This window comes from Perissodus microlepis, chromosome 4 (genome assembly GCF_051167445.1).
Source record: "Perissodus microlepis isolate ML-2025 ecotype Zambia chromosome 4, ASM5116744v1, whole genome shotgun sequence".
Classification (NCBI taxonomy): Eukaryota; Metazoa; Chordata; class Actinopteri; order Cichliformes; family Cichlidae; genus Perissodus; species Perissodus microlepis.
In genome coordinates, this window is record NC_140464.1 from 10,740,690 (window position 1) to 10,765,145 (window position 24,456).

General features: G+C 38.0%; 1 protein-coding gene across 2 annotated transcripts; it reads right to left on the bottom strand.

Moving 5' to 3' along the window:
• Window positions 1-55: 55 nt before the first annotated feature.
• LOC146388359 (hemicentin-1-like) lies at window positions 56-24,456 on the bottom strand. 2 transcript variants are annotated; one of them, XM_084925621.1, is made up of 14 exons: window positions 24,245-24,456; window positions 21,244-21,501; window positions 20,805-21,152; window positions 20,421-20,645; window positions 19,153-19,380; window positions 18,802-19,065; window positions 17,913-18,170; window positions 17,002-17,139; window positions 14,451-14,660; window positions 13,625-13,867; window positions 6,671-6,808; window positions 5,154-5,363; window positions 4,537-4,779; window positions 56-2,475 (listed from the first exon to the last, which is right to left on the bottom strand). In XM_084925621.1, the coding sequence occupies exons 1-14, from the start codon at window positions 24,336-24,338 to the stop codon at window positions 2,255-2,257; spliced, it is 3,078 nt and encodes a 1,025-aa protein (XP_084781747.1). In that variant the 5' UTR covers window positions 24,339-24,456; the 3' UTR covers window positions 56-2,254. The 2 variants fall into 2 exon arrangements, with proteins under 2 accessions (XP_084781747.1, XP_084781749.1); XM_084925623.1 differs by lacking the exons at window positions 56-2,475; window positions 4,537-4,779; window positions 5,154-5,363; window positions 6,671-6,808 and adding an exon at window positions 7,845-11,966 and having other exon boundaries at window positions 24,245-24,455.

Below are 24,456 nucleotides of genomic sequence, written 5' to 3' on the forward strand. Positions count from 1 at the left end.
TAATTTCTTATGTTATAATACTTGGATGTTTCCATGCATATAAATAGGAAACAGCTTGTTTTTAAAAGCGACATTTTTAATAACAAAATACACTTTTGCCCCAGTCAGAAATATTTACAGCAGTATATACAAATGTGTTATAAAGTTCTCCTCAGCCTTCACACGAAGGACTTGAACTTCATTAACCCTTCAATAATTTGCATTACTAACCAGTGCGCAGTCCATTTTCAACACTAAATTATTCAGCCTTTACTTTTTCTCATAAATAAATATAAACTTTTGGATTTACATCAAATATTACCCTGAATATACAATTCATATAGACATTCAATATGATATGCATTGAAGAGTGAAGTTAAATAAGAAAACTGCTGCGTGTGCACTGCTGGCAGGGCAGGCGATAAGTAAAAGCAGTTTATAAAAGCTTTGCATTTCCCGTGAGTTTAACAGTTTAAAGGACAGCAGTCTGAGATTCACAATGTCCTAAAGACGTGAAAAATCCCATACAGTTCTGATCTGAAGTCTTAAGGTTAACAGAAACATCAACATTAGTGAAACCAACCATGCATCACATATAAAAAATAAAATGGGAAAAATTTTCACCTTCGAGTTGGATTGCTCCTTCACTTCTTTCTATCCAGTGAAAACTGGTAAGAATCCAGTAGTATAGACAGACTTGTACATCTCAAGCCGAGGTTGCTCATTTGTGTAACTACACCAGGTGCAATAACAGTCACAAAGAGTAAAAGCTACAATTAAAAAAAATAATAATCAAAAACCTGATTTAAATGTTTCTGATCCTCACTCTATTTTGTTGTTTCCTTAAAACCAAACTGCTTCCAGTGTGGCTGCTATTTTCAGATCACTGAATGTAAATCACATTCTGACTACTTTCTTTATAGGAAAAGGATGAAGCAAGGCCCCGAGAGATAAGTCTTGTGTTTTGTTTGGTGGCACAAAAAAAGCATTCGATGTGCTGTGTGGTGACTCCACATAGTCCTTACCTTAGCTCAGCCTTTGGGCTTGGACTCGTGAGACACAGATCTAATTATAAGTGTTAATCATGGATATGAAGTCACGTCAGTTCGTCAGTGTAGCTGATATTTACTCACGTTTACGATTCACAGTGAAATTACAGTTTTGTGAGTCGAGTAGTGAGAACTGATCTTTCATTGACGGATCTAAAAACAGGAGCCATGATGGAAGTGGTGAACACGTTAACAAGCAGAGGACCTTAAAGAGACCCTGCCAAATTTAAATCAAGTATGGTTTTCATTATTTTTTCTTTAAATGATTCAAATCAAGGAAATTTGTGATTGCACCTAGTATTACTGCCTTATAGATAAAACACTTATAATTGCAGGTGTAGTCCCCACCTCTTTTTTTCCCACCAGAGAGGAAACAACATATTCACAGTTAGCTTAATCGGTTGAAATTCAGTTGTCACGTCAACAATATTTCATGGAAGAAAGTTAAAAAAAGTAATCAAAGCTGGGCTATCTAGGGCCTGATTTACTAACAGTTTACACCACCTTTTGGCATCAAAAAGCTACTCAGGTGGAAGACAGGACTTATCCAGAGGAGAGCTCCATTATCACAAACTACTCTACAGTATAAACCTGAAATCTGTGTGGAAAAGATGACACGTATGATGTGTAGAAAAACACCAAGTAGAAAGGGACTCTTCACTCTGCATATTTAGAGCAGACTCAGTGAAGAGTTTCAGCACAAACCCAAAGCACTGCACACAGCTGTGTGCCTACAATGTAACAACTATGTGAAAAACGGTAGAATTTGAAGTTCACTGGAGAATAAGTGAGGAAGAGAGATGGCACCAATGTTAAAGAGAGACTGTTCCTATCAAACAGGAAAGCATGGAAAACAAAGAAGACACATCCAGGGAGGAGAGAGCTGTAAGCAGCATGTTATGGTTATAGTTGAATAATGTAAACTTGCCACTTTGGTGATATAGCCTTAAAAACAAATAACTCTAAAGGCTGTGTGCCTGTGATCGATGCGCTACTTATACAAATAGGACTACACCTCTGATTATAATGTAAGGGGAAATCTATGTGAGAATAACAGGGTGATTGACGTTTGGAGGACAGAATAGTCTTTCTTTGTATTTGGCTCGGTATTCAGACTTAAAACAACAACAACAACAACAACAATAAAAAACAAAACAAGAAAAACCTGTTAACCCTGGTGGCAGAGAGATGCAGACCGTTCAGATTGCTCAGCAGTCCATTCTGTGCTATATACAGATGTACTGCTTTGATAGTCGGGTCATTGGGAACTGCAGGTCACCATTGCTGTGAGCTACATTCCCATTGTGCATGCTGAATTTGGGGTTTTTAAGGCTGTAGCGGCGCATCTTGGTGTTCTTGTAGTAGATTGAGTAGATGAAGATGAAGATGGTGGAGATAGCTACCACAGTGACAGCCACAAATCCAGCGATGAGAGGGAGGTAGTCCTCTGCAATATAGACAGTGAAACGGGAAACAATGCAAGGGTGTTCATTTCCTATGTGCAACAATACAAATGTAAACTTTTTACTCTATAATTTAAGGGGGTCAACAAACAAACATGCAAAATTAAAAAGTGCAAATAAAAATAAAGATTGATAGCTTCTAATTTATTTTTAAAAATGACCAAGTATTGAGGCAGGAAGATCAATTGCAAAGTAGTAGTACCCCTTAAGTTTCTAGTGTGTTCTACGTGACAGGCTATAGGTTATATTTACAGAGAGATTTGTGGAATATAATTTTATGATTAAGAATTCCTTTAAAATTGGGCAACATGGTGGTGCAGAGATTGTTGCCTCACAGCAAAATAAGTCCTGAGTTTGACTCTACCATCTCCACACACTCCTTTCTTTGTGGAGTTGGGATGTTTTCTCTGTGTTTGCTTGGGTTCTCTCGAGGTACTCCAGCTTCCCCCCACAGCCCAGAAACATGCAGTTAGTGTGGTTAGGTTAATTGGTAATACTAAATTGTCCATTTTATGATTTATATTTCCTTAAAATTGGCAACTGTCCACAGGTGTGTGGGTATGAATGGTTGTCTGTCTCCCTGTGAGAAACTGGTGATCTGTCCAGGTTCTTCGAAGCCTCCTGCACTACTATTGAAATTACTATTCAATGTAATGTTTTCTGAAACTGAACGGAAACTAACATAGGGCATCATAGAGTCACTGAGCACTTTATTAGGAACTCCAAACTTATTGTGGATATATCCTGTATTTGATCATAGCCTCAAATTTTCATGGCGGATCTCCCCAACATATTTAAAAGATAAGAGAGATAAGATAAGATTATTAGTCCCACATGTGGGAAATTTGTTGTGTCACAGCAAAACGTGGACAGTGCAAAGTTATAGCAGCAAATTGAATTTTTTAAAATTCCTGCAGATATTTTAGCTACACATTTACCACTCTACCACCTCCCGAAGCTGTTGTTTTTGGAGCATGAAGGGACCCTCATAGTCATCAATTATACTTAAATATACAGTCATGGTAAAAAGAAAGCTGTAGGGTTTTACATATCATATCACCTTGACTTTACAAGGTCTTAAAACGAATTAAACCCGAGATGAACACCAGCATCATTATTTATTCAACAAAAACCAAGTACTTATGATGATTCAGTAGCTTGGACAACCACTTTTAGCAGCAATAAGTTAAATAATTGTTTGCAAGTGATTTGGGGGGAATTCTCGCCCACTCTTCTTTCTGGTGAAGAAATCTGAGAACTTAAAGAGAGTGTATTTTCTTTTTACCATGAATAGGACAGTCATATTCCATGGGTTTAAAAAGGAAACAGTGCATGGCTTTAAGAATTGTCCTTAGCTTCTCTAGTCTGCATGTTGAAGGATTCATGGACAAACATACTGAACCTGTGTTAACCCAGATGCTTTCATTGTTGTTATGATCCTTGGTCTTGAACCCAAAATTGTGAGTTATTTGCACTTATTATTTGGTGTTAGTTTTTTTGTATATTATTTTGTGGTATTTCATAGTTCATTAGTTCATAGTATGTTAGGGTCTTGTCTGTATGTTAGTCAGTGACTTCCTTTTTTATTTTATTAACTGTTTGTCTTCAGTATCTTGTTTTTATTTTTACTTCCTCTGTCTGGTTGGCCTTGATTATCTTCACCTATTTCTTGTTACCTAGTTGTTTCAATTGCCCTCACGAACCCTCCGTGGTTCTCATCTAAAGAGTTGTGCCTTTTTATTTGTCCTTTGTTGAATTGTACTGTGTTCTGTGTGATTGTGCTCATTGTTTATCTGTCGTTTCATCCATATTCCATTTGGATCTGTTACACTCCAAAATATGACAGACATATGAATGTGTGTGTGACTGGGTGACTTGTAGTAAAGGTTCTCAAATAGAGCAATACATAAGTACCATTTACATGGGAAATGCCACACTGGCCATGTCCATCTTTTATATACAGTCTAGGACAGCCTTATATTCATGCTTTTGCAGAATTTAAGCTTTATGTTTCTGCAGAAACATGTAGTACAGAAATATATTACCTTTTAGAATCACTTTAACCTCATATGATGCAGAGCCAACATCATTGCTGGCAGTGCAGTTGTAGATGCCAGGCACATACACAGTGAGGTTTCCTTTAGACACATTCACATGAGACTCTGGGTTGTAGCCCCACTTGATCTTTGGGGTTGGGTTACCATCTGCTTCACAAACAAGCTCCTCAGGGTAGCCTCTGAACACGGGGATTTCTTTTGGAAGCTTTGTGGTATTAATTTTGGGCTTATCTGTTGTGACAAAGAGGTAAATACAGTAATGTCAAGACAATGAATATTCAAACAATACCATAAAACAAACAAACAATGTGTTACAATTTGAATAGCATATTTTCAAACCCATCTGTACACCTCTGAGATGAATCCAATTGAGAATATAAGAACGAATAGCATGACAAAATTTAGAAATTGGGTATTCAGAGCAAAGAATCCCAAAGTGGAACTTTTTGTTCAAATTGTGTACTTTTAAATATCTTTACCTCTTTATTTGAATATTTCACGACATTTAATATAAACACTTAAAAAAACAGTATATGTTCAACATAACAAAAGGAATGGTAGATTCCTCTTAATTGGGAAAAGTGAATATGAAAATGGGATCTTACAGAGGACAGTGATCTTAAGAGTGCTGGATGTTGTACTTTCAAGGGTGTTTGATCCCGTTTCTAACAGAGCCTCACATCTGAACTCCGCTCCGCTGTCGTTCCTTTGCAGATTGACATTAATCGTGGCAGAAACATTTACCGTGGATCTGACATCACTGAATTTGCAGGTTTTGTTGTTTTCAAGCTGACAATCAGTTTCTTTCAGTATGTCTGACAGAAAATAAGACAACAAAAAGACAAAAGCTGACATTTCCACCTGATTGCATATGAGTCGGAGACATAACAGAAATGAAGCATGACTTGCAGTACCGTGAAAAAGTCTCAAGCAACACCTTATTTCTTTATATTTTGCCTGACTTTCTTGTAATATTTAAAATGATCTCGAACAATAGTTCTCCACACTTTCTGGAGGTCTTTCCAAGGTTTTTCTTTGGATATTGGCTATTTTCTTCACTTCTTCAGTCCACTCCTACCTAACCATTTTCAGAGGAATTTTTTTTGATTGCTAAATGTCTTTATACTTAAGTCAAGTAAAGAACCAGTGTTGTGTCTATACATAACAGAAAACGTTGCAAGAATCAAGCATCATGTTGCAAACACAAATTTTGTTGTATTTTTATTTCATAAAAATGCCAAAGATAACACAGTTTTACAGGCATAAAATTGAATTGTCGCATCAATCAAGTAATTCCCAGGGAACCACTATCTTGAGACTTCGGTGTATTCTATGGTGTGCTGTGTGTCTTTAAAGAAATGTAAGGAAACACTGGACCAATGGAGGACAACATGCAAAAAAAAAGCTGCCAAATTATAGCAACTGAACTGAAAATCAGTGGCAACAGGTCTTATGGATTGATGAATCAAAATGAGAAATTTTGGGTTCAAATCTTCATCTATATGCATGGAGAAGGTCAGGAGAGACATACAGTAAGTGTTTGCATTTCAGCCAGTGGTGTTTGGAATCTTGTCAAAATTGATGGAATTATGAACACAGAAAAGTACCATAAGATTTTCATCCACCATGCAATACCATCTGCAAAGTGGCTGATTGGCAGCTGCTTCATTTTTCAGTATGACAATGATCCCAAACACACTGCCAACACAATAAAAGCATACCTGGATAGAAAAACAAACAATAAAACAGTCATGGATTGACCTCCCCAGAACCCAAACCTCAACATTATCAAAGCAGTGTGGGATCTTGACAAAGAACAGAACAAAAGGCTACTAATATTAAAAAAAAGAGCTTTGAATGTCTTTCAAGAAGCCTGGAGATCTATTTCTCAAGACTATTTAAAGAAACTACAAGCTTCCCCAAGAAGGTTTGGGTTGTATTGAAGAATTAAAGAGGTCCTAACAAATATGGATATAATAATTAAACTTGGAATTGTATAAACTCAGTTTTTGTCTTATTTCTTGCATTTTCACGTTCGTCTGTACCCATTTCTCACTTCCCCAGCATAATACAGACAAAGAAACCTGGCGTAAGCTATAACATTTACAAAAAAGTTCTTCACCTTGATTTTTGTACCACAAAACAGTGGGTTTTTGTTCCGGTGCAATGTTGACAATGTCACACCGCAGCTGGATCTCTTTGCCCTCTTCCATGGAGGTAAAGTTATCCACGTGATCGATGGAAACACTGACTGGTTTTTCTACAGTACAGAGTTGTTGGGAGAGGAAATCACAGTAACAGAAAGAAAGCACAGTAACACAAGTTGACATTCAAGTTTGAAGGCGGTAAAAGTGTAAAGAGTGCATTTCGATGATTTATTGCATTTTTGTAGTTTTGGAAATATTGCAGTGCAAACTAGCGTTACCACCCAGTCATCATTGGTGTTAGCAAACCAAGTCATATTATCAGATTCTACACCCTCCCAGTATATTCTCTAGACATTTGTGGAGATGGTGGATGTTGAGCTGCATGTTGCACCCTGCTTCTGTATTCAGTCACCATTGGGTTTGGAGTTATTTCAAGTGGGCATTCTTGCTTAGCACATGCAGAAAGATGAGTGGTAGTAAAAAATGTTATTTCAGTCCAAGTCAACATTCCTCCATTATATATAATAATGCAAGATTTCCACATCCAGCGCTGTAGTGAAATAGCAATGAAAGGAAAGCTCTTTAAGCTGTTCCTGTGTAGGCAACAGGAAAAGACTCAGGAAGGATACACCCCTCCCACAGGGAAGTCTGCATTTGCTGCCCACCATTCTTTGAGGTGGACTATACCAACAACACATATCAGTTAAATGCGTCACATTCAACTCAGTTCATTTCCATGTATTATAAAGTACAATGTTATCACACCTGAGACATATATCTTTTAACCATGCATCTACAATAAACAGATTGTTGGGGGAAAATGTAAATATACAGAAGATCCTTATAACCCCAACAATAAAAGTCACTAATTTTCCCACTTTTGTCATTTTTTTTCTCCCATTTAATCGTTTAGGAATAGGCTTCCTGTACATGCCTCTGTTGAAAACTAGACTCAGTGAAACTTTTTCCTGGATAAATAAAGGATTTAACTAAAAACTTCATTCACACTTTCCGGGCATTCCCAACTTTTTAAACACTCCCTTTTTGCTATAAGCAAACTCCAAAGCACGCAGGGATGGAACCCTTAGCCTCTGTTATTTCCATGTCAACAGCAAAGAAAACATGAGCTCTCAAGTGTTTCTTACTTACTGGTTTCTGCCCCGTTAGAAAGCGATAACAGCTCTACTGTCAAAAGGGCTGAAAGAAGACGAAGAAAGCTCAAATAATCCATTAGAGTAAACTCTCTGAGTCTCTTATTCCAACAGCTGTCGCTCCTTTTCCTTGGCTTTCCTTTCTCTTACAGTGAGCTGGAGTGTATATCGCTTCAGCTCAGCTGCTAAGTAAACCAGCGGCGACTTGTTGACTTTTTTAGGAGAAAGCTAAGCTAAGCTACAGCTGACAGCAGCACGCCGCTCCCAGCTCCCACCGGGGAGGAAACTGTCCCTCCCCCAACAGTGGGCACAGAGAGACACTGAGTGCACTCACTACCCCTGACTAAGAAAACACTGCAGCAGTGCTGATAAATCACAGTTTAAAGTGACAAAGACAATGCAGTTAGTTAAAATGTAAAGTAGCAACATTTAGTGTAAAGACAAGAAAAGGTTCATTTAAAGTGTTGCATTAAGTGACACAAGTGGCTCTTTGATGCAGAGTCAGTAAACATTATAAATGCAGAGGAAAAAAGTAGATCTTTGAAGTGGATTAGATAAAAGTAGATGGATTCGTGTTGGGTAGCTTGTATGGAGTAATGTAATCTTTTTAGTCACAGTCATACTAGACTCACTGGTCAGTATATTAGGTACACCTTGTTTAGTACTGGGTAGGACTCCCTTTTCGATTCAGAACTTAGTATTTCATCACCAAAAGTTGATTCTGTTCATCTGGACGTAGCGTTTTGTGGGAGAAACGTTTCGTCACTCATCCAAGTGACTTCTTCAGTCTCAGCTGACTGCAGGTTTCCCCAAATCTTATAAACAGTATATTTGCATAATGACTTGAAGTCATTATGCAAATGTACTGTTTATAAGTGTAGCGGTAGACTACTGTTCCATAAGGCTGTGTGTGGAGAGAGCTTCCGGGTTACGAGTAAAGTTGGATTTGGGGAAACCTGCAGTCAGAGACTGAAGAAGTCACTTGGATGAGTGACGAAACGTTTCTCCCACAAAACGCTACGTCCAGATGAACAGAATCAACTTTTGGAGATTTATTTTCCTGGATGATTGAGAATGCATCAAGACATTAGTATTTCATCACATTATTACCATTTAAATAAGACATGCTAATGTTGGTATTTAGCCATCAATTTTCTTTTGATTTTAGTTTTCTTTTTTTTCTTTAGTTTTCAACAGCCATTCTTAATTATTTGTAAAGAGTTTTAAAACCCCATTTACTGTTTTCCTTTGTTGGAACTTTCCACCTTCATTTCCTAGCCTTCTCCCATCACCCTCAACTGGTTGCAGCAGATGGCTGCACCTCCCTGAGCCTGGTTCTGCTGGAGGTTACTTCTGCTTAAAAGGGCATTTTTTCTCCACACTGTTGCCAAGTGCTTGCTTGAAAGGGGTATTATTGTATTATTGTCGGGTCTTTACTTTACGGTATAAAGCGCCTTGCAGCGACTGTTGTAATGATTTTGTGCAATATAAATAAAACTGAATTGAACTGAAACCATCAGTTTTCTTCAATATGCCATACTCGCTGTACATGCATATAAATAGCAACAACATGTTTAAAAAGTGATCATTTTAATAAGAAAATACTTATTTTTTCCTCAGTCACAAATATTTACAACAGTATATACAAATGTGTTATAAAGGTCTCCTCACCCTTCACAAAAAGGCTTTGAACTCCATTAACCCTTCAATAATTTGCAATGCCATCATATCGCCATGCAGTCCATTTTCATAATACATTAAATAACCTTTTCTTTTTCTTAAAAAATAAATATATATATATATGCATTTACATACAGCTCATATAGACACTGGGGTAGCAGTGCCTGTGGTCACTCATCTGTGGAACAGGACAATTTGTCCCATAATGAGAGACCTTTTACATTTTGGCATAAAAAGAGCCAGGCACAGAAAAGTCTACATATGTAGAAAGGAATGCAGAGTGACTTATAGGAAGTTATGACTGAAACAACAGTTGGCTCAATACATGGTATACACTATATGCTTAATGTCTGAAGTATTGTAATGCTTGTAGGTTCTCACCTGTTAAATTTCACATGGAGATTGGTACAATGTTAGAGCATCTCGGCACATTTTGATTATATAACACAGTCACATTAACAGCTACATTTTGACTAACATTTTTATATGATATGTATGACTGTGATAAAGGGAAGTTAAAAAATGAAATTGCTGCATGTGTGTCTGTGTGTGTGTGTGCACTGCTGAGCTCTGCTGAGATGTTTTTTAAAAAATAATAATAATTATGTACCAAATCTCCCTGTGAAATGCACCTGGTGACAAGACGGTGCAATTGATATATTTTGAATTTCAGCTTGAAGCATACTGATTTGAAACCTTAAGAAGGAAAAGAAAACATGAAAAAAAACAAAAAATAAAAACATCAAATATCTTTGTGCTCATTAAATTAGGAAAGGTTCCACTTTCAAGTCAGAAGCAAACTTATCACTCCTTCACATATTTCTATCCAGTGAAAACTGGCAAGAATCCAGTAGTAGATACACACTTGTGTGAATATGGTAGGTGCAATCATAAAGTTACAAAAAAAACCCCTTGATTAAAATTTGACTGAGCCTCATTTACGAGTTGAAAGAATAAACTGTTGAAATGTTGTGGGTTGTTTGGTAAATAAAGATTGAATTAGTGATACACAAAAACAGTATTCAGTGTGCTCATATAGCTCTAATGACCAGTGATAATCGTGGATATGATGTCACGTTAGTTTGTGAGTGAAGCTGATGAGTGCTCAAGTTTAGGATTCACAGTGAAATTACAGTTTTGTGAGTGGAGTGGTGAGAACAAAACTTTCATGGAAGGAAGAGGGGAACATGGAGAGACCCTGTCAAATTTAAATCAAGTATGGTTGATGCTATTTTTTTCTTTAAATGATTAGACTCATGGAACTGTGGTTGCACCTAGCATTACTCTCTTAAGGATGAAACACTATTATAATCAGAGGTGTAGTCCAGAGTCATGCCCAACATTTTGTTTCTCCAAGACAGGAAATAAAACATTCACTTAGCTTAATCATTCAAAATATAGCTGTCACTTTAAGAGTATTAGTTAAAAGACAACAAAGTAATTGGTCAACAATGTCATCTTGACATCTAGGGCCAGATTTAGTAACGACCTGTGCCATCGCAAAACCTTCTTTTGAGGTCAGAAAGGCTCTGCTAGAGTTTACCGAAGAGACACAGTGTCAGTTTTGTGACTGAAAGCACCAGAACAAATTAACGTGATGATGCGTTCACTAAAATGTGCTCATGGGAAAGAAAGCTTTGGGTGATCTAACCGTGCCCTAAATTATATACACTACAATAATTACATTCATTTCAATAATTACACGCCAAGAGCAAATTAGGGCTTCAGAGACTAGCAGTCAGATATGTTCATAACCCTGAGATTAAATGTGTGAAAAGTGGTGCAAAATTCACCACAGATTACATGAGGGAGAGAGGCAAGTTTGAGAGAGAGTGGGCAACTATCAAACAGACAGTATGGAAAATTAAGAAGACATATCCAGAAAGGAAAGAGCTGTAAACAGCATGTAAGAACTGATGAAGGGGATTAGAGAGATGAGTTTTATGTTACTAAGGTCAGGCTGGCATTAATCACTATTGCTCAGTTGTAGTTGAATAATGTAAATTTGCTTCTGCAGTGAAAAAGCTTTTGTCGTGACCGATGCACTATGTTACTTAGACAAATAGGACTACACCTTTGATTATGATGTATTGGAAAATCGATATGCAGTAGAAGGTTGCATGATATTTGAATGAATAGATCTTTGTCGAAGTGGTAATCATACTTTAAAAACACTGTTAACTGCAGCCAATTCAGATTGCTCAGCAGTCTGTTCTTTACTACGCAGAGATGTACTGCGTTGATAGTCTGGTCATAGGGAACTGCAGGTCGCCGTTGCTGTGAGCTACATTCCCATTGTGCTCGCTAAATTTGGGGTTTTTAAAGTTGTAGTGGCGCATTTTGGTGTTCTTGTAGTAGACTGAGTAGATTAAGAGGAAGACAATGGTGATGGCTACAACTGCAAGAGCCACAAATCCAGCGATGAGAGGTAGGTAGTCCTCTGCAATGAAGACAGTCAAACAGGAAACACTTCAGTGTGCAACAATGGAAATGTAAAAGTTTTACTCTATATGTAACTCTACTATTTAAAGAGGTCAGCAAATACACATACAAAATTAAAAGCTAAAGTATAAGTAAAGATGTGCAGTAGTAGTAGTAATACCGGTGAAGTTTGAGAGCATTTTAGGTGAGAAGTTATAGATCATATTCACCCAGAAATTGTGGGGCTGGAAATAAAATAATAAAATATCAATAAGATTTAATGCTTTAGAATTCCTTAAATGTCCATTCAAAGTAATGTTTTCAGCAACAGAAACAGAAGGAAAACTGTAACAAATGTATTATGGTTATTGTTATGGTTATTATGTTACTATGATGGTGTTAGAAACATCACATGCACAAATCATTACCCACTCCCTAATGTCACCAGCAGCAGTGAACCAGTGCATACTGCAAAATCCATAGACTGTATTTATACTGTATTTAAAGAGAGCATTTCTTTTTACCATCACTGTAAGACAGACATAACCCCATTGGTTTAAAAGTGAAGCTGGTGCAGATATACCTTCGACATTGTAGATTTTATAATCTCAGTTAGTAGTTTCAAGTTTTATTTAATACAGTTTTATTTACAGGGGGGATATTTTGCGAATTATGCTTACATAAAATAGGAAATTTTGTAGGACATAGCTCTTGTGACTGATAAGTCACTGCCATATGAGTGTGCAGTTTCCTCTGTTTTAGAGTCAGATCTGCCTCTATTTTGGAAACAGCCAAAATAGAGGCAGATGTTCAGTGAATGACTTCAAGATGTGACTTCAAAAAAACAGGACTTTTAAGAGGATGGATGGCTGTGAATCAGGAAGTACTACTAATCAGAAACAGTGCCAAGTCCCTCCAGTCTGCATGTTGAAGGATTTAATAAAAAGCATTGTTGTCATGACAATAATGGACCTAGAGCTTTGAGGGTTTTGAGGAGTCACCTGGAGGCCTCTTCCTGTTAAAAGGGAGTTTTTCCTTCCCACTGTCACCAAAGTGCTTGCTCACATGGGGTTATATGATTGTTGTTTTTTTTCCTCTGTATGTATTATTGTAGAGTCTACCTTACAATACAAAGTGCCTTAAGGCGACTGTTGTTGTGATTTAGCGCTGTATAAATAAATTTGACCTGAATTGAATTGAAACTCAAGTTTTTTTCCAAGTTTATTGCTTATATTTGATTTTTATATTCCTTAGTATTTATTTCAGCTCCTTTTCATTTCTATTAGTATTCTGCCTAGGGTTTATTTTGTAAATTTCGTTGTGGTATTTTCATAGCCTTCTCCCCTTCTGTGTTATATTTAAGAATGTTAGGTTCTTTAGTCACAGATAAGAACCTAGAAATGGAACTCACTAAATTTTTACTTTCCCTACCTAGTTCACCGTTTTTCTTGCTACCTAGTTGTTTCCACTGCCCTCGTGAATCCTCCGTAGTCCTCATGTAAAGAGCCGTGACTTTTTAATAAAACATCTAGGGCAGTCTTATATTTTTATTGTCTTGGCTAACAGCAGTGGAACCCTCTGATTGTTTAGCTTTAAGTTCATCCAGAAACACATACATGTAAAAATGTACAGAAAAGATGCATAAGGTGAAAAATCTGTGTGTTAAAAGTGTGTTACCTTTTAAAATTACTTCAACCACATGTGATGCAGAACCAACGTCATTGCTGGCAGTGCAGTTGTAGATGCCCGGCTCAGACACAGTGAGTTTTCCTTTAGACACATTCACATGGGACTCGGGGTTGTAGTGCCACTGGATCTTTGGGATTGGGTAACCTTCTGCTTCACAAACAAGCTCCTCAGAGTAGCCTCTGAACACGGGGATTTCTTTTGGAAGCTTTGTGGTATTAATTTTGGGCTTATCTGTTGTGACACAAAGGTAAACAGAATAATGTCAAACACTGAGTATTCAAGCAATACCACCCAAAATAAACAAATATGCTGTTTAAAAATTTAAGTAGCATATTTTCAAACTCATCCGTGCACCAATGTTAAGAATAGTAAATGTAAAAGGAAAGAGTGAATAGCACAAATATCTGCAACAAGGTTAAAGCAGGGTGTCTCTGTTTTGTAATTACATTATCTTTACCTTCATATTGTTATAGATAACGATGGATTTAGTCTTTTAATTACATGCTGTAATCTATATGCACTAGCAAGATTATTGTTTGACTTTAAAGATGTGCTATGCCTGGAGCAGTTGACTATATAAGGAAATCTTTCATAAACTGATATGACAGTGACACAATAGAAAGACAAATTTTAGAAATCTGATGTTCAGAGCAAAGAGTCAAAAGGTGTACTTTTAAATATCTTTACCTCTTTGTCTGAACATTTCACTACTTTTAACATAAACACTTAAGAGAGTAACAGTATATGTTCAACATAACAAAAGGAATGGTAGCTTCCCCTAGTAGGGAAAAGTGAATATGGAATGGGATCTTACAGAGGACAGTGATCTTAAGGGTGCTGGATGTTGTAGTCGGAAGAGGATTTAATCTCAGGTTTAGCCGAGCCTCACATCTGAACTCCACTTCGTCGTCTTTCCTTTGCAGGTTGACATTAATCGTGGCAGAAACATTTACCGGGGATCTGACATCACTGAGTTTGCAGGTTTTGTTGTTTTCAAGCTGACAGCCAGTTTCTTTCAGTATGTCTGACAGAAAATAAGAAAATAAAAAGACAAAAGCTGACATTTCCACTTGTTTATGTATGAGCAGAAGACACAACAGAAGTTAAGCATAACTTACAGTACTGTGAGAACATCTTGGGCCACTCCTTATTTCTTTATATTTAGTTTATAAGAAGCAATGAGTTTTAAAGCGGTCTTGAACAATAGTTCTACTACAGGCTTTGTGAAGGTCTTTTAAAGCCTTTTTCTTTTGCTATTGGCTACTTTTTTTCACTCATTTTCAGTCCACTCATTGTAATATGACCACTTTGTTAAACATCTTAACACTAGCTGATGAACCACTCAACCATATTAAAGACACCTAACTGAAGGCATCAACTAGTGTTGTGTGTACACATAGCAGAAAACCTACACAGGAATCACTTTTTAATTAGATCTTAAGGTATTTTGTTTTTTCTATATAAGTGCACTGGTTGGTTTAACTAACATTTACAGGTTTATCATCCATTTAATGCTCGCTGAAGCCTCATCAGAAGTCGTCTCAATGGAAAGGTGGCCGTTGAGAAACAATTCTTTGCCACATTTAGTGCTGTGTGCCAGGCAAGATGAAGACCCAAACGCAGGACTTGAACAACAGGATGATCAAAGGAAAGCAGTTCATTCCATAAAATAAACTTGAAAAAAACAAATCAAAACTTGAACATGGAAACTAAGAACTAAACACTGGGAAGCTAGAAAACTGTAACCGGAAGGTAACTGGAAACTGGAGATGACGACGACGACGACGACGACGACGACAACAACAACAACAACAACAACAACAACAACAACAACAACAACAACAACAACAACAACAACAACAACCAGGTGCACAGAAGACACATGCAGCACATGGGATAACGACATGACAACAGGCAGAGGAAAACACAGGGCTTAAATACGATGGCTGTATCCCAATTCAGGGTCTGCAGCCTTAAATGCTGCATTTTAAGGCCGATTACGTCACAGCGACGCGACGAAGGCTGTCCCAATTCGAAGGCTGCTCGAAATGCGGCCCTCAAATGCGTCCTTCATTTCCCTGAATTTCAAGGATGTGGCGGTGTAGACTTCGTGGCCCAACATATCCCAGAATGCATAGCGCGGCGGTGGGTGTGGATAATATTGCCAGAAAAAAAAAACGGCGGATGAGGGGCGCCCGAAGAGTAAACTTTAAGTAAGTACTGAATATTATGTCACTTATTTATGTGCAAACGTTTAATGACGAAGAACATTAAAACATTACTGTTGGCCACATGTCGGCAAAGTTATGTGACATTAGTGACGTTTGTACTAACTTGGTTTTAAAGCCTTTACTTTAAAATACACGCCGTTCAATAGCTGACCTTAATCTTACAGAGAATTAGCAAAGCTCATGTAGAAACAAACAAACAAATGAACAAAAGATTTTCTCCTTCATTTCTGTCAAACAATGCTGTATGAAACGTTTCCAGCTGTTAGTATCATGGTTGCTAGGCAACCTGGGCAGCGCAACGGAGGCTAGACCGTCCCATTTCACAAGCCTCGCACTTCCGGCCTTAGCGGTCTATAAGTATGCGGCCCTTGAGGATCGTTGAGGCTGCGTACTTTAAGGCTGCAGATCCTGAATTGGGATACAGCCACAGATGGATAACGAGGGAATTAGACAAAGGAGGAGAGCACAGCTGGGAGTAATCACACATAATGAGACGGGCAGGAAGCCAAACTGAAAACATTAACAAAGGACGTGAGACTTTCAAAGTAAAACAGGAAACAAAAGACTTTCACAAAAACACAGACTTGACACTGAGACATGATGACATGACTGACTGAGGAAAAACAGGGGATGCATGAAGATGCATGAACCTGGAGCACAGAGACAAGAATAACAAACTGAGAGAGAACTAAACAAACATGATAGACTATTCAGGGAGGACTTTGAACAAATGATTAAACCAGGAAGAATGAGGAAACTAAACAATACTAAAATGGGAATATAAGGAAACTAGAAGCACTGGGTCATAGACCCAGTAACATGACATTCTTAATGAAGTGAAACAAGGAGGAAAGGCTCAGGCATGTCAAATTACATGAGAACTGGACTGAAAATCAGAGGCAAGATGTCTTATAGATTGATGAACTCAAATTGGATCCTTTTGATTTAAATCATCATTATTATATATGGTAGAGGTGGAGGTAGCGTAATTTTCTCTTTCTATGATCAATCTTTCTTTTGCATCCAGTGGCGTTGTCCACTGCTGGACACTAGAAAGACTCTCAAAGCACTGTATTGTGTTGTATTGCAAGTCTCTCACAGTACGTCTATAATATTTACAGAAAAGCTCCTCACCTTGATTTTTGTACCACAACACAGTGACGTTTTGTGCTGGAGCGACGCTGACAATGTCACACCGCAGCTGGAACTCTTTGCCCTCTTCCACAGAGCTCAAGCGATGCACGTGGTAAATGGAAACACTGTCTGGTTTTTCTACAGTGGAGAGTTGTTGGGAGAGGAAAGAGCAGAGTAACACAATTTAAATTTGAAGGCAGCAAAAGTATGAAAATTGTTGTGAATAGAGGTGGAAAGTAACAAAGCACAAATAATTCTCAGGTATCTGTACTTTGCTTGAGTATTTTTCTGACAACTGTCTATACTTTCCATTCCTTATGTTTTCAGAACAGCCTTGTTACATTTGGTTTAACACATTCAAGTTGAGATATTATTTCACATCACTTTGTGATTCTAAACATTAAATCAATTTGATCCTAAACTATAATACACAAAAGGCATACTAATAGTGGATAAAGTGGGCAGGTGTTTTGCTGAATCTCTCTTTAACCTCTGACTGTGCTCATTTTCCTGTTTATGTGTGGAGGCAAAGTTATCCTCTACAATGTAGGAAACAGAAGATAGAGCTCTTTAAAAAAAAATCATTCTTTTTCTATGCTCATTACTGAGTCGTGCCGAGAACAATCATTAGAATAAAATTTAGACTGAAATAACTGAAGACTAAAAATATTCTATTCCCATATACTACAATTTTATTACATTAATATAGCACAAGGTAGAAAAATCCTTAAACATACTACTCAATACTTTCTTACTTTGAGTACATTCTGAGTCTGTACCTTTTCCCATTTACTTTAGTAAAGAAATTTAAAACAGTGCTTTTACCAGAGTATTTTTTAACACAAGGATGTGTAGTTCTACTCAAGTACAGGATGTCTATATTTTTGCCAGCTCGGGTTGAGAATACTTACTGTAAAGAGTAAAGTTCAATGATTTATGGCATTTTCCTATTCCTTGAAATGTTGCAGTGCAAACTGGCGTCATCCCCCAGTCTTCATTGGTGTTAGCAAACCAAGTCATATTATCAGATTCTACACCCTTCCAGTACATTCTTTCGACATTTGTGGAGATGGCGGATGTTGAGCTGCACGTTGCACCCTGCGCTCTGCTTCTGTACTCAAGCACCATTGGATTTGGAGTTATTTCAAGTGGGCATTCTTGCTCAGCACCTGCAGAAGGAAGGGTGGGAGTGAGAAATGTTATTTCAGCCCAAATCTACATTCCTTCATTACAATAAGGCAAGATTTACACATCCATCACTCTAGTGAAATAGCAATGAAAGGAAAGGTTTTTAAGCTGTTTCTTTGGAGGCAACAGAAAAAGATCCCAGGAAGGATACGCCCCTCCCTAGCTCAAAGAATTATTTGGGGTGGACTGCACCTGCAACACATATCAGTTAAATGTGTCACATTTCCTTAGCCAAATTACTCTTAATATAAGGTAAAATGTGATCTGAACTGAGGTATATATATTTTTTATCAGGAGGTCAATCAGCAGTTTTTAAAAATTCTCGAAAACTGAACCAATAACCATGCTTCATTTAAAGTCACTTACATCACCCTTCTTCCCCATTTGGTTTGAACAACACATCAGTAGTGGTAATGGTGAGAAGCTGTAAATCGATACTTCTCGATTTAGACTCAAAAGCCAAAAAGCGTGAGGATCAGCTGGTTTTTATTAATGCTCTCATATTACCCACAATCCATGATACTTTATCACTCTTTCCAGAACATTATCTACTAAGCAGGCTATAATTGGTAGCTCGATTATGTTGCATACTGCGTACTGCAGTTCACCTACCTATAACTGTCACTCTGATTGTTCTGGAAATTCTTCCCTTGTTGTTCCATGCATGGCACGTGTAGGAACCCATGTTGTATGCAGTAGCGCTGTGAATCTCCAAACGGGATACTCCATCTTCATTTTCCTCCATCACATTGTCAGTCTGGTAATAATTCCAGGTATACGTTGGTCGTGGGTTTCCACTGGAGGAGCACTTCAGCTCCACAGTGGAACCAATGTGGACTTCAAGGTCTTGAAGCTCAAATATCTCTGATGGTTGATCTAAAGACAATAATTTCATTTAAGACAAAAAGGAGTAAAATATACGTATGTAATCACTCTCGCTTGACGTGTGTCTGAAAGACTTACAGTGAACAATAATTTCCACAGTGGCGCTAACGTTTGACTGATTGTTTGAAGCTGTGATCAAGTAATGTCCTGCATCAAGTCTCGTCAACGTCTTTGGAAGTTCCACCACCTCATCATCTCTGTACCAGACCGTGACAGGTTCAGGAAAGCCCTCAACAGTACAGGTGAGATTGTGAGGAGTACGTTCCTCTGCCATGTAAATGCTTGGGCAGTTCAACTCTGGTCCGTCTGAAAAGGAAAGGACAAAGGAAAAGGACAAACACTCAGTGTGGTCCTCCCTGGGTTTGGGACCCTTGGTTTTGAGTTTTTTGTTATTCTTCCCTTGTATTTACAATTCTTGTTTATCTTCTGCTTTATATAGGCTCTTCATTGTTTATATTTCAGTCTTGTTGTTTGAGTCTTCTGTTCTTAACTTTGTTACTCTCAGCTTGTCCTTTAGTTAGTTCCCTTGTTGTTTCCATTCATGTCATCTTTCTGCTTTGTCTTTTTTTTGCCTTCCTACACTGTCCTGTCCTACTCCCTTTCCCTTTTGTCATGTTAACCCTCTTCACCTTCTTGTATTACATTGTATATTGTCTGAGTCTCTCCTTGTTCTTTGTTGCTTTGACCCTCATAGTTGTTTGTCTTCCAGCTCTGTAATGCCCTGAGAATATTTATTTCCCAATTATTTATGGCTTTTGGATTGTCTGGCATGGTTTCCTTGTTTTTCCTGAACTTTGGTCTTTCTGTGTTTTCTTTGGTCTAGTCAGCATTAAAAGTCTTGCTTCGAGTCAAGGTCCTGCCTCCTGCATTTATGTCCACAATATCCTCCCACACAGCTGAGTATGACACTGAGTTTTTGTCCTTCAAAGGAATTTATCTGCTGGAAGACAGAGATACTGCTCCAGTCGCAGTTTGGCCTGACTGACACCGACCAGAACTAAGAGAAACATTTTAAGAGATCATTCTTGAATATTCACCTGTGTTTCATCCCAGCATGTGAACAGATAAAGTGACAGTCCGGAGACTTTCACCTGATTAAGTAGCCAGGCTTCCTTTGAAATTCAATGCTCTTGTTTCCCAAGACTCTGTTAATTAAAACCTTTAAACCTGCGTACTGTGTTCTAAGTTTGAGTCATTTGATTAAAACAGTGACAGCTACTCTCAGTTAGGACTTGAGCACTTCTTCCACTTTGTGCATCCAGCAATTTCTGCTATTTTTAAATGTATAATGTTCAAATGTAGTATTACTTTTGTTAGTTTGTCATAAAAGTGGATGTGACACTCACATAACACATGAACCTGGATGTTCTTTTGGACAGTGAGCGAGCCCTTAGCTTCAAGTGTGTACATCCCTGCATTTTCCCTTCTCATCGGAGTGGTTGAGTTGAAGGGTTGTCCATCTTTCAGCCATTTAACCGAGGGGGTGGGATTTCCTTCTATGTTGCAATTCTCCTCCAAAGATTCATTTTCCATTAGCTCAATAATATTGGAACACTGTACATCTGGTCCAACTGAAAAGAAGCAAAAGCACCAACCATTTGTTACAATGTAATGTTTTATTCTTCTTTCAGACATATACCATCTTGCCAGGTAAACATAATAGTCACAAATACTATCTGAGACAGAATTGTATTTTATGTGAATATACAAACAAATAAGTTCAAACTTACAGACAACTGTAATAGTAAGCTCCTGTGACGATACATTCAAATGTGGTCCTACTGGGCTCAGGTCCATCTGTGCCTCACATCTGAACCTGGCACCGCTGTCGTTTCGAGTTGGTGTAAACGGGAAGGTAGATAAGAGTTTCACTGGTTGTTTAGTATTTTTTAAGTTATTTGGTTCAATGATTTCTAAGACATCTGGTTCAATGATTCTGTCTCCTTTGTACCACTTTACAGTAAGATTTTGGACTGGTGCTATTTTGGGGATCTCACAAGTAATGTTATATTTCTTCCCTTCTACCATTATACCATTGGAGTCAGCAGTGGAGTTGATTTTGATTTTTTCTGGAAATGCTGAGAAAAAGAAAGGAGTTATTAGATACCAGAGTTATTAGAGTTATCATAACATAATTTTGATAATATACACACAACAACCAGGACTTACTGTAAACAACGATGTTCAGATTTTTCAGGCACTGCTCATTAGCGTTAATATAGCAAAAAGCAGAGATGCCCCATTCTGTTAAATTCTCCACCTTCCAGGGCAAATGGTTGACCTCTGTATTCCCTATCCCTCCAACTGGAGCCTCCCAACCCATTCCATCATGGCTCACTGTTGCGGTGCAGTTGACTGAAACTGGGTCTCCATACCGCACCACAACACTGGAGGGGCTCAACTCAATGGGACATGAGGCACCTACACCTGCAGCATAGAAATATTATATATATTTAGATGCTTCACATTGTTTTTGTTTTGTAGTAAAAATAAAATGTAGGATCGACAAATCAAACCAAATATACTAGTCAAAAAGGAAATGCAAGTTTGTGTTTTAAGCATATTTTATAGACCAACACTACGACATATGTATATACAAGCAGGCTAATATGTGTAATAGGATGTGTCTGGATATGCTTCTGATCTAGAAAGTCCTGGACTCCTCTGGTTGTGTTGGGTCAGGCAATGCCCTGGTGAAACAGCTACAGAGCTATTCTAGCTACTGCAAGAACAGCACATGTACTGGTCATCTCAGCACCTCTGTGCAGTCAGATTTCTGACAAGAACAACCAGGTTAGAGATGATGCTCTCATGGACACGTAAGGCTCCAGCAAACCAACATGCCAACAGCCTAGCCGCAGTCCATCACAGTTAGTCACAGCGTAGTTTCACTGATAGCAATGTTGCACATGCAGAACAGTGAAGAGGACTTCAGTAGTGTTTTTAGGAAGAGTTTTAGGCCAATCAGATGCTTTCCAGGTGGTACTGCAAGATGGTACTTTTCTGCATTTGTAATTCAATCACTTTTGACAAAGTTACCAACACCAAAGACTGAAACGTAGTCCTATACCATGACAAAGCCTCCACCATACTGTTGTACCTTTCAGATGCCCTCTTCAATACATATGACTATTTGCACTTCATAACACCTGTTGGCACTGTTTCAGTCCATTTCTTGCGTAATTTGGCACACCTCAGTCTTTTCTATCCCTTTCCCTTCCTGAAGAATGGCTTGTTGACAGCCAGCCTTCCACTGAAACAATTTCTGATGAGTCTTTAAGAAACACTAGACAGGTCAACTGAAGCCAAATGCATTGCTCAGGCCACACTGGACACTGTGCAGATATATACCAAGTTTTCAGCTATTAGCTCTTTGGGAATCGCCTTGTTGATGCAAATAAACAAAGCTAACATGTCAACTTATAATTCATCTGTTTAATTGACATTGCTTTAAAATGAAGGTTGAATGGGTTTTTTGTTTGTTAAACTCCTGTTTCCTCCTCTCCTCTCTCCTTGTCCCTTCTCCTGTCCTCTGCCCAAATCTCTTGTGCGAGAGACTAAGTGAACTATGCAAGGAGACTCATCAAGGATGCACAAATTAAGAAATCAAAAAAGGAAGTGTATGGACTCTATTTATTCACTTCCCCTTATTTTGATGTTTTATTGGAGGGAAGTGGAAAACTAGTCACCCTATGGACCTGTAGTGTTTTACAGATTTTTGCTGTAATAAAATAACTTTCTGTAAGACATTAAGACCTTAAAAAAAAACACAAGTAAAAAAGCATATTAAATGTCTCACTAAACAACAAAATACAATAAAAAAGGCAGATGAAGTCAAACAAGCAAAATAGCAATTTGGGGGGGGGGGGGGATCTACCACCTCCTCCTGTGTGTTTCTTTGCTTTGCTCACTAATACCTGTATTTGAGTTTCTTCCCTCCACAGTTTGCTTGCTTGTTCACCATGGATAAAATAAATCATTAAACAGCACATATTTTTCCTGGAAGCTGACTTCATTTGCCTGTGTACATTCCTTTCCCATGGTGAGTCATTCTTTTGACAATGAGTTTGATAATCTCCCCCCTTTTTTTAGTCAGTGCACAACTGAACAAAAAATATGTCAGTGAATATTCTCACCAGATAACTTTTCTTTTATCAAGCCCTTGTTTTGATATATTTTCCTATTAAGCAGAAAGGAGCTTTTAAAGGATTTGTCTTTCACCGTACCCCCCACATTGTTATTCAGGAGGACTCGTGTAGAAACAAGATTATCATAATGCCAAAGGGTGTTTTTTTACACAGCCACACTTCCCTAAATGATAACAATGAAAGCAAGAGGTTGATGGTGCCATACAGTCCATGACCTCACAGTGAACAATGAACCCTTAAGAGGGCAACACCTTTAAAGGGGAAATGAAGTTGTTGTACAAATCAAACCTTTTAATAGAAAGAAATTATTGATTAATTTGAAGCCTTATTGCGGTATTCCTCCATGTTCTCCCAATTCCAAAAAAAAGACATATTTAAAAATATATATACTTAATGGAAAGTGAAAGGAAAGAAAAACACACAGCTGCCTATACATTTAACTACATCAATCCAATAAACTGCTAATGAACATTCAGAGTCACAGCCAGTGCCAGCGAGTTGAAATTGCTGTTGCATAAATAGCCTTAACTCACATCTAAGAAGACTGGATTGCACATAATAAGTGTTCCTTTGAGGGGAAAAGATTTGGTTCAGATTTCACCTCTTTGTTTTCTCCCTGGGTACTTTTACACATTCTTTCACAAAATCTGGGAAACTATCCACCATTTGTTTTTCGTTTCTTTTATTTTCTCCCTCTCTTTTAAACACGGCAATCTATCGCACCCTTCTGGTTAAATTAAGTCCTGCACCTGGGGCATGTCACAGTTTTAGCTGCTGTTGTTTTACTAATCACGCCAATGACCACATCATTCTCTTTCTCTTACACGAATATGGCTTCACATTTATGCTTGATCCATATAGACCTCGTGGACAATGAAAATAAAATAATAAATAAATAACAAAAATAAATAAAAACAAGTCTTTGCCATTGAGAAAAAGACATCATATGACAAAATTACACCAAATATGCATTATAAAGCTCGAAGACCGTCATTTTAGCAATGAAAGTGAGAGCATCTTACCTGCCGCAATGAGAAGGAGCCCCACTGACAGCTGAACAAATAATCTACTTTGACTCATTTGAGTTGCCTTACTCAACAATGACCCCTCAGTCATTTGTTACTCCTCTGCTCAGCTTCCCCTGTTGGACTGTGCAGCTCCGAGCTGTCGTGAATAAGTACAAGCGGATGAGCGGGAGAGAGAGAAATACGCCGAGATCCTATCTCTCTCTCCC

Bases quoted from the DNA above. Each gene is read 5' to 3' on its own strand.
- LOC146388359 (XM_084925621.1), bottom strand. From the start codon at position 24,338: ATGACTGAGGGGTCATTGTTGAGTAAGGCAACTCAAATGAGTCAAAGT. The intron at 4,780-5,153 runs GTAAGATCCCAT...TTGTCACAACAG, and splicing joins TCTTAAGATCACTGTCCTCT to ATAAGCCCAAAATTAATACC. The intron at 2,476-4,536 runs GTAATATATTTC...TCTATATTGCAG, and splicing joins GGTTAAAGTGATTCTAAAAG to AGGACTACCTCCCTCTCATC.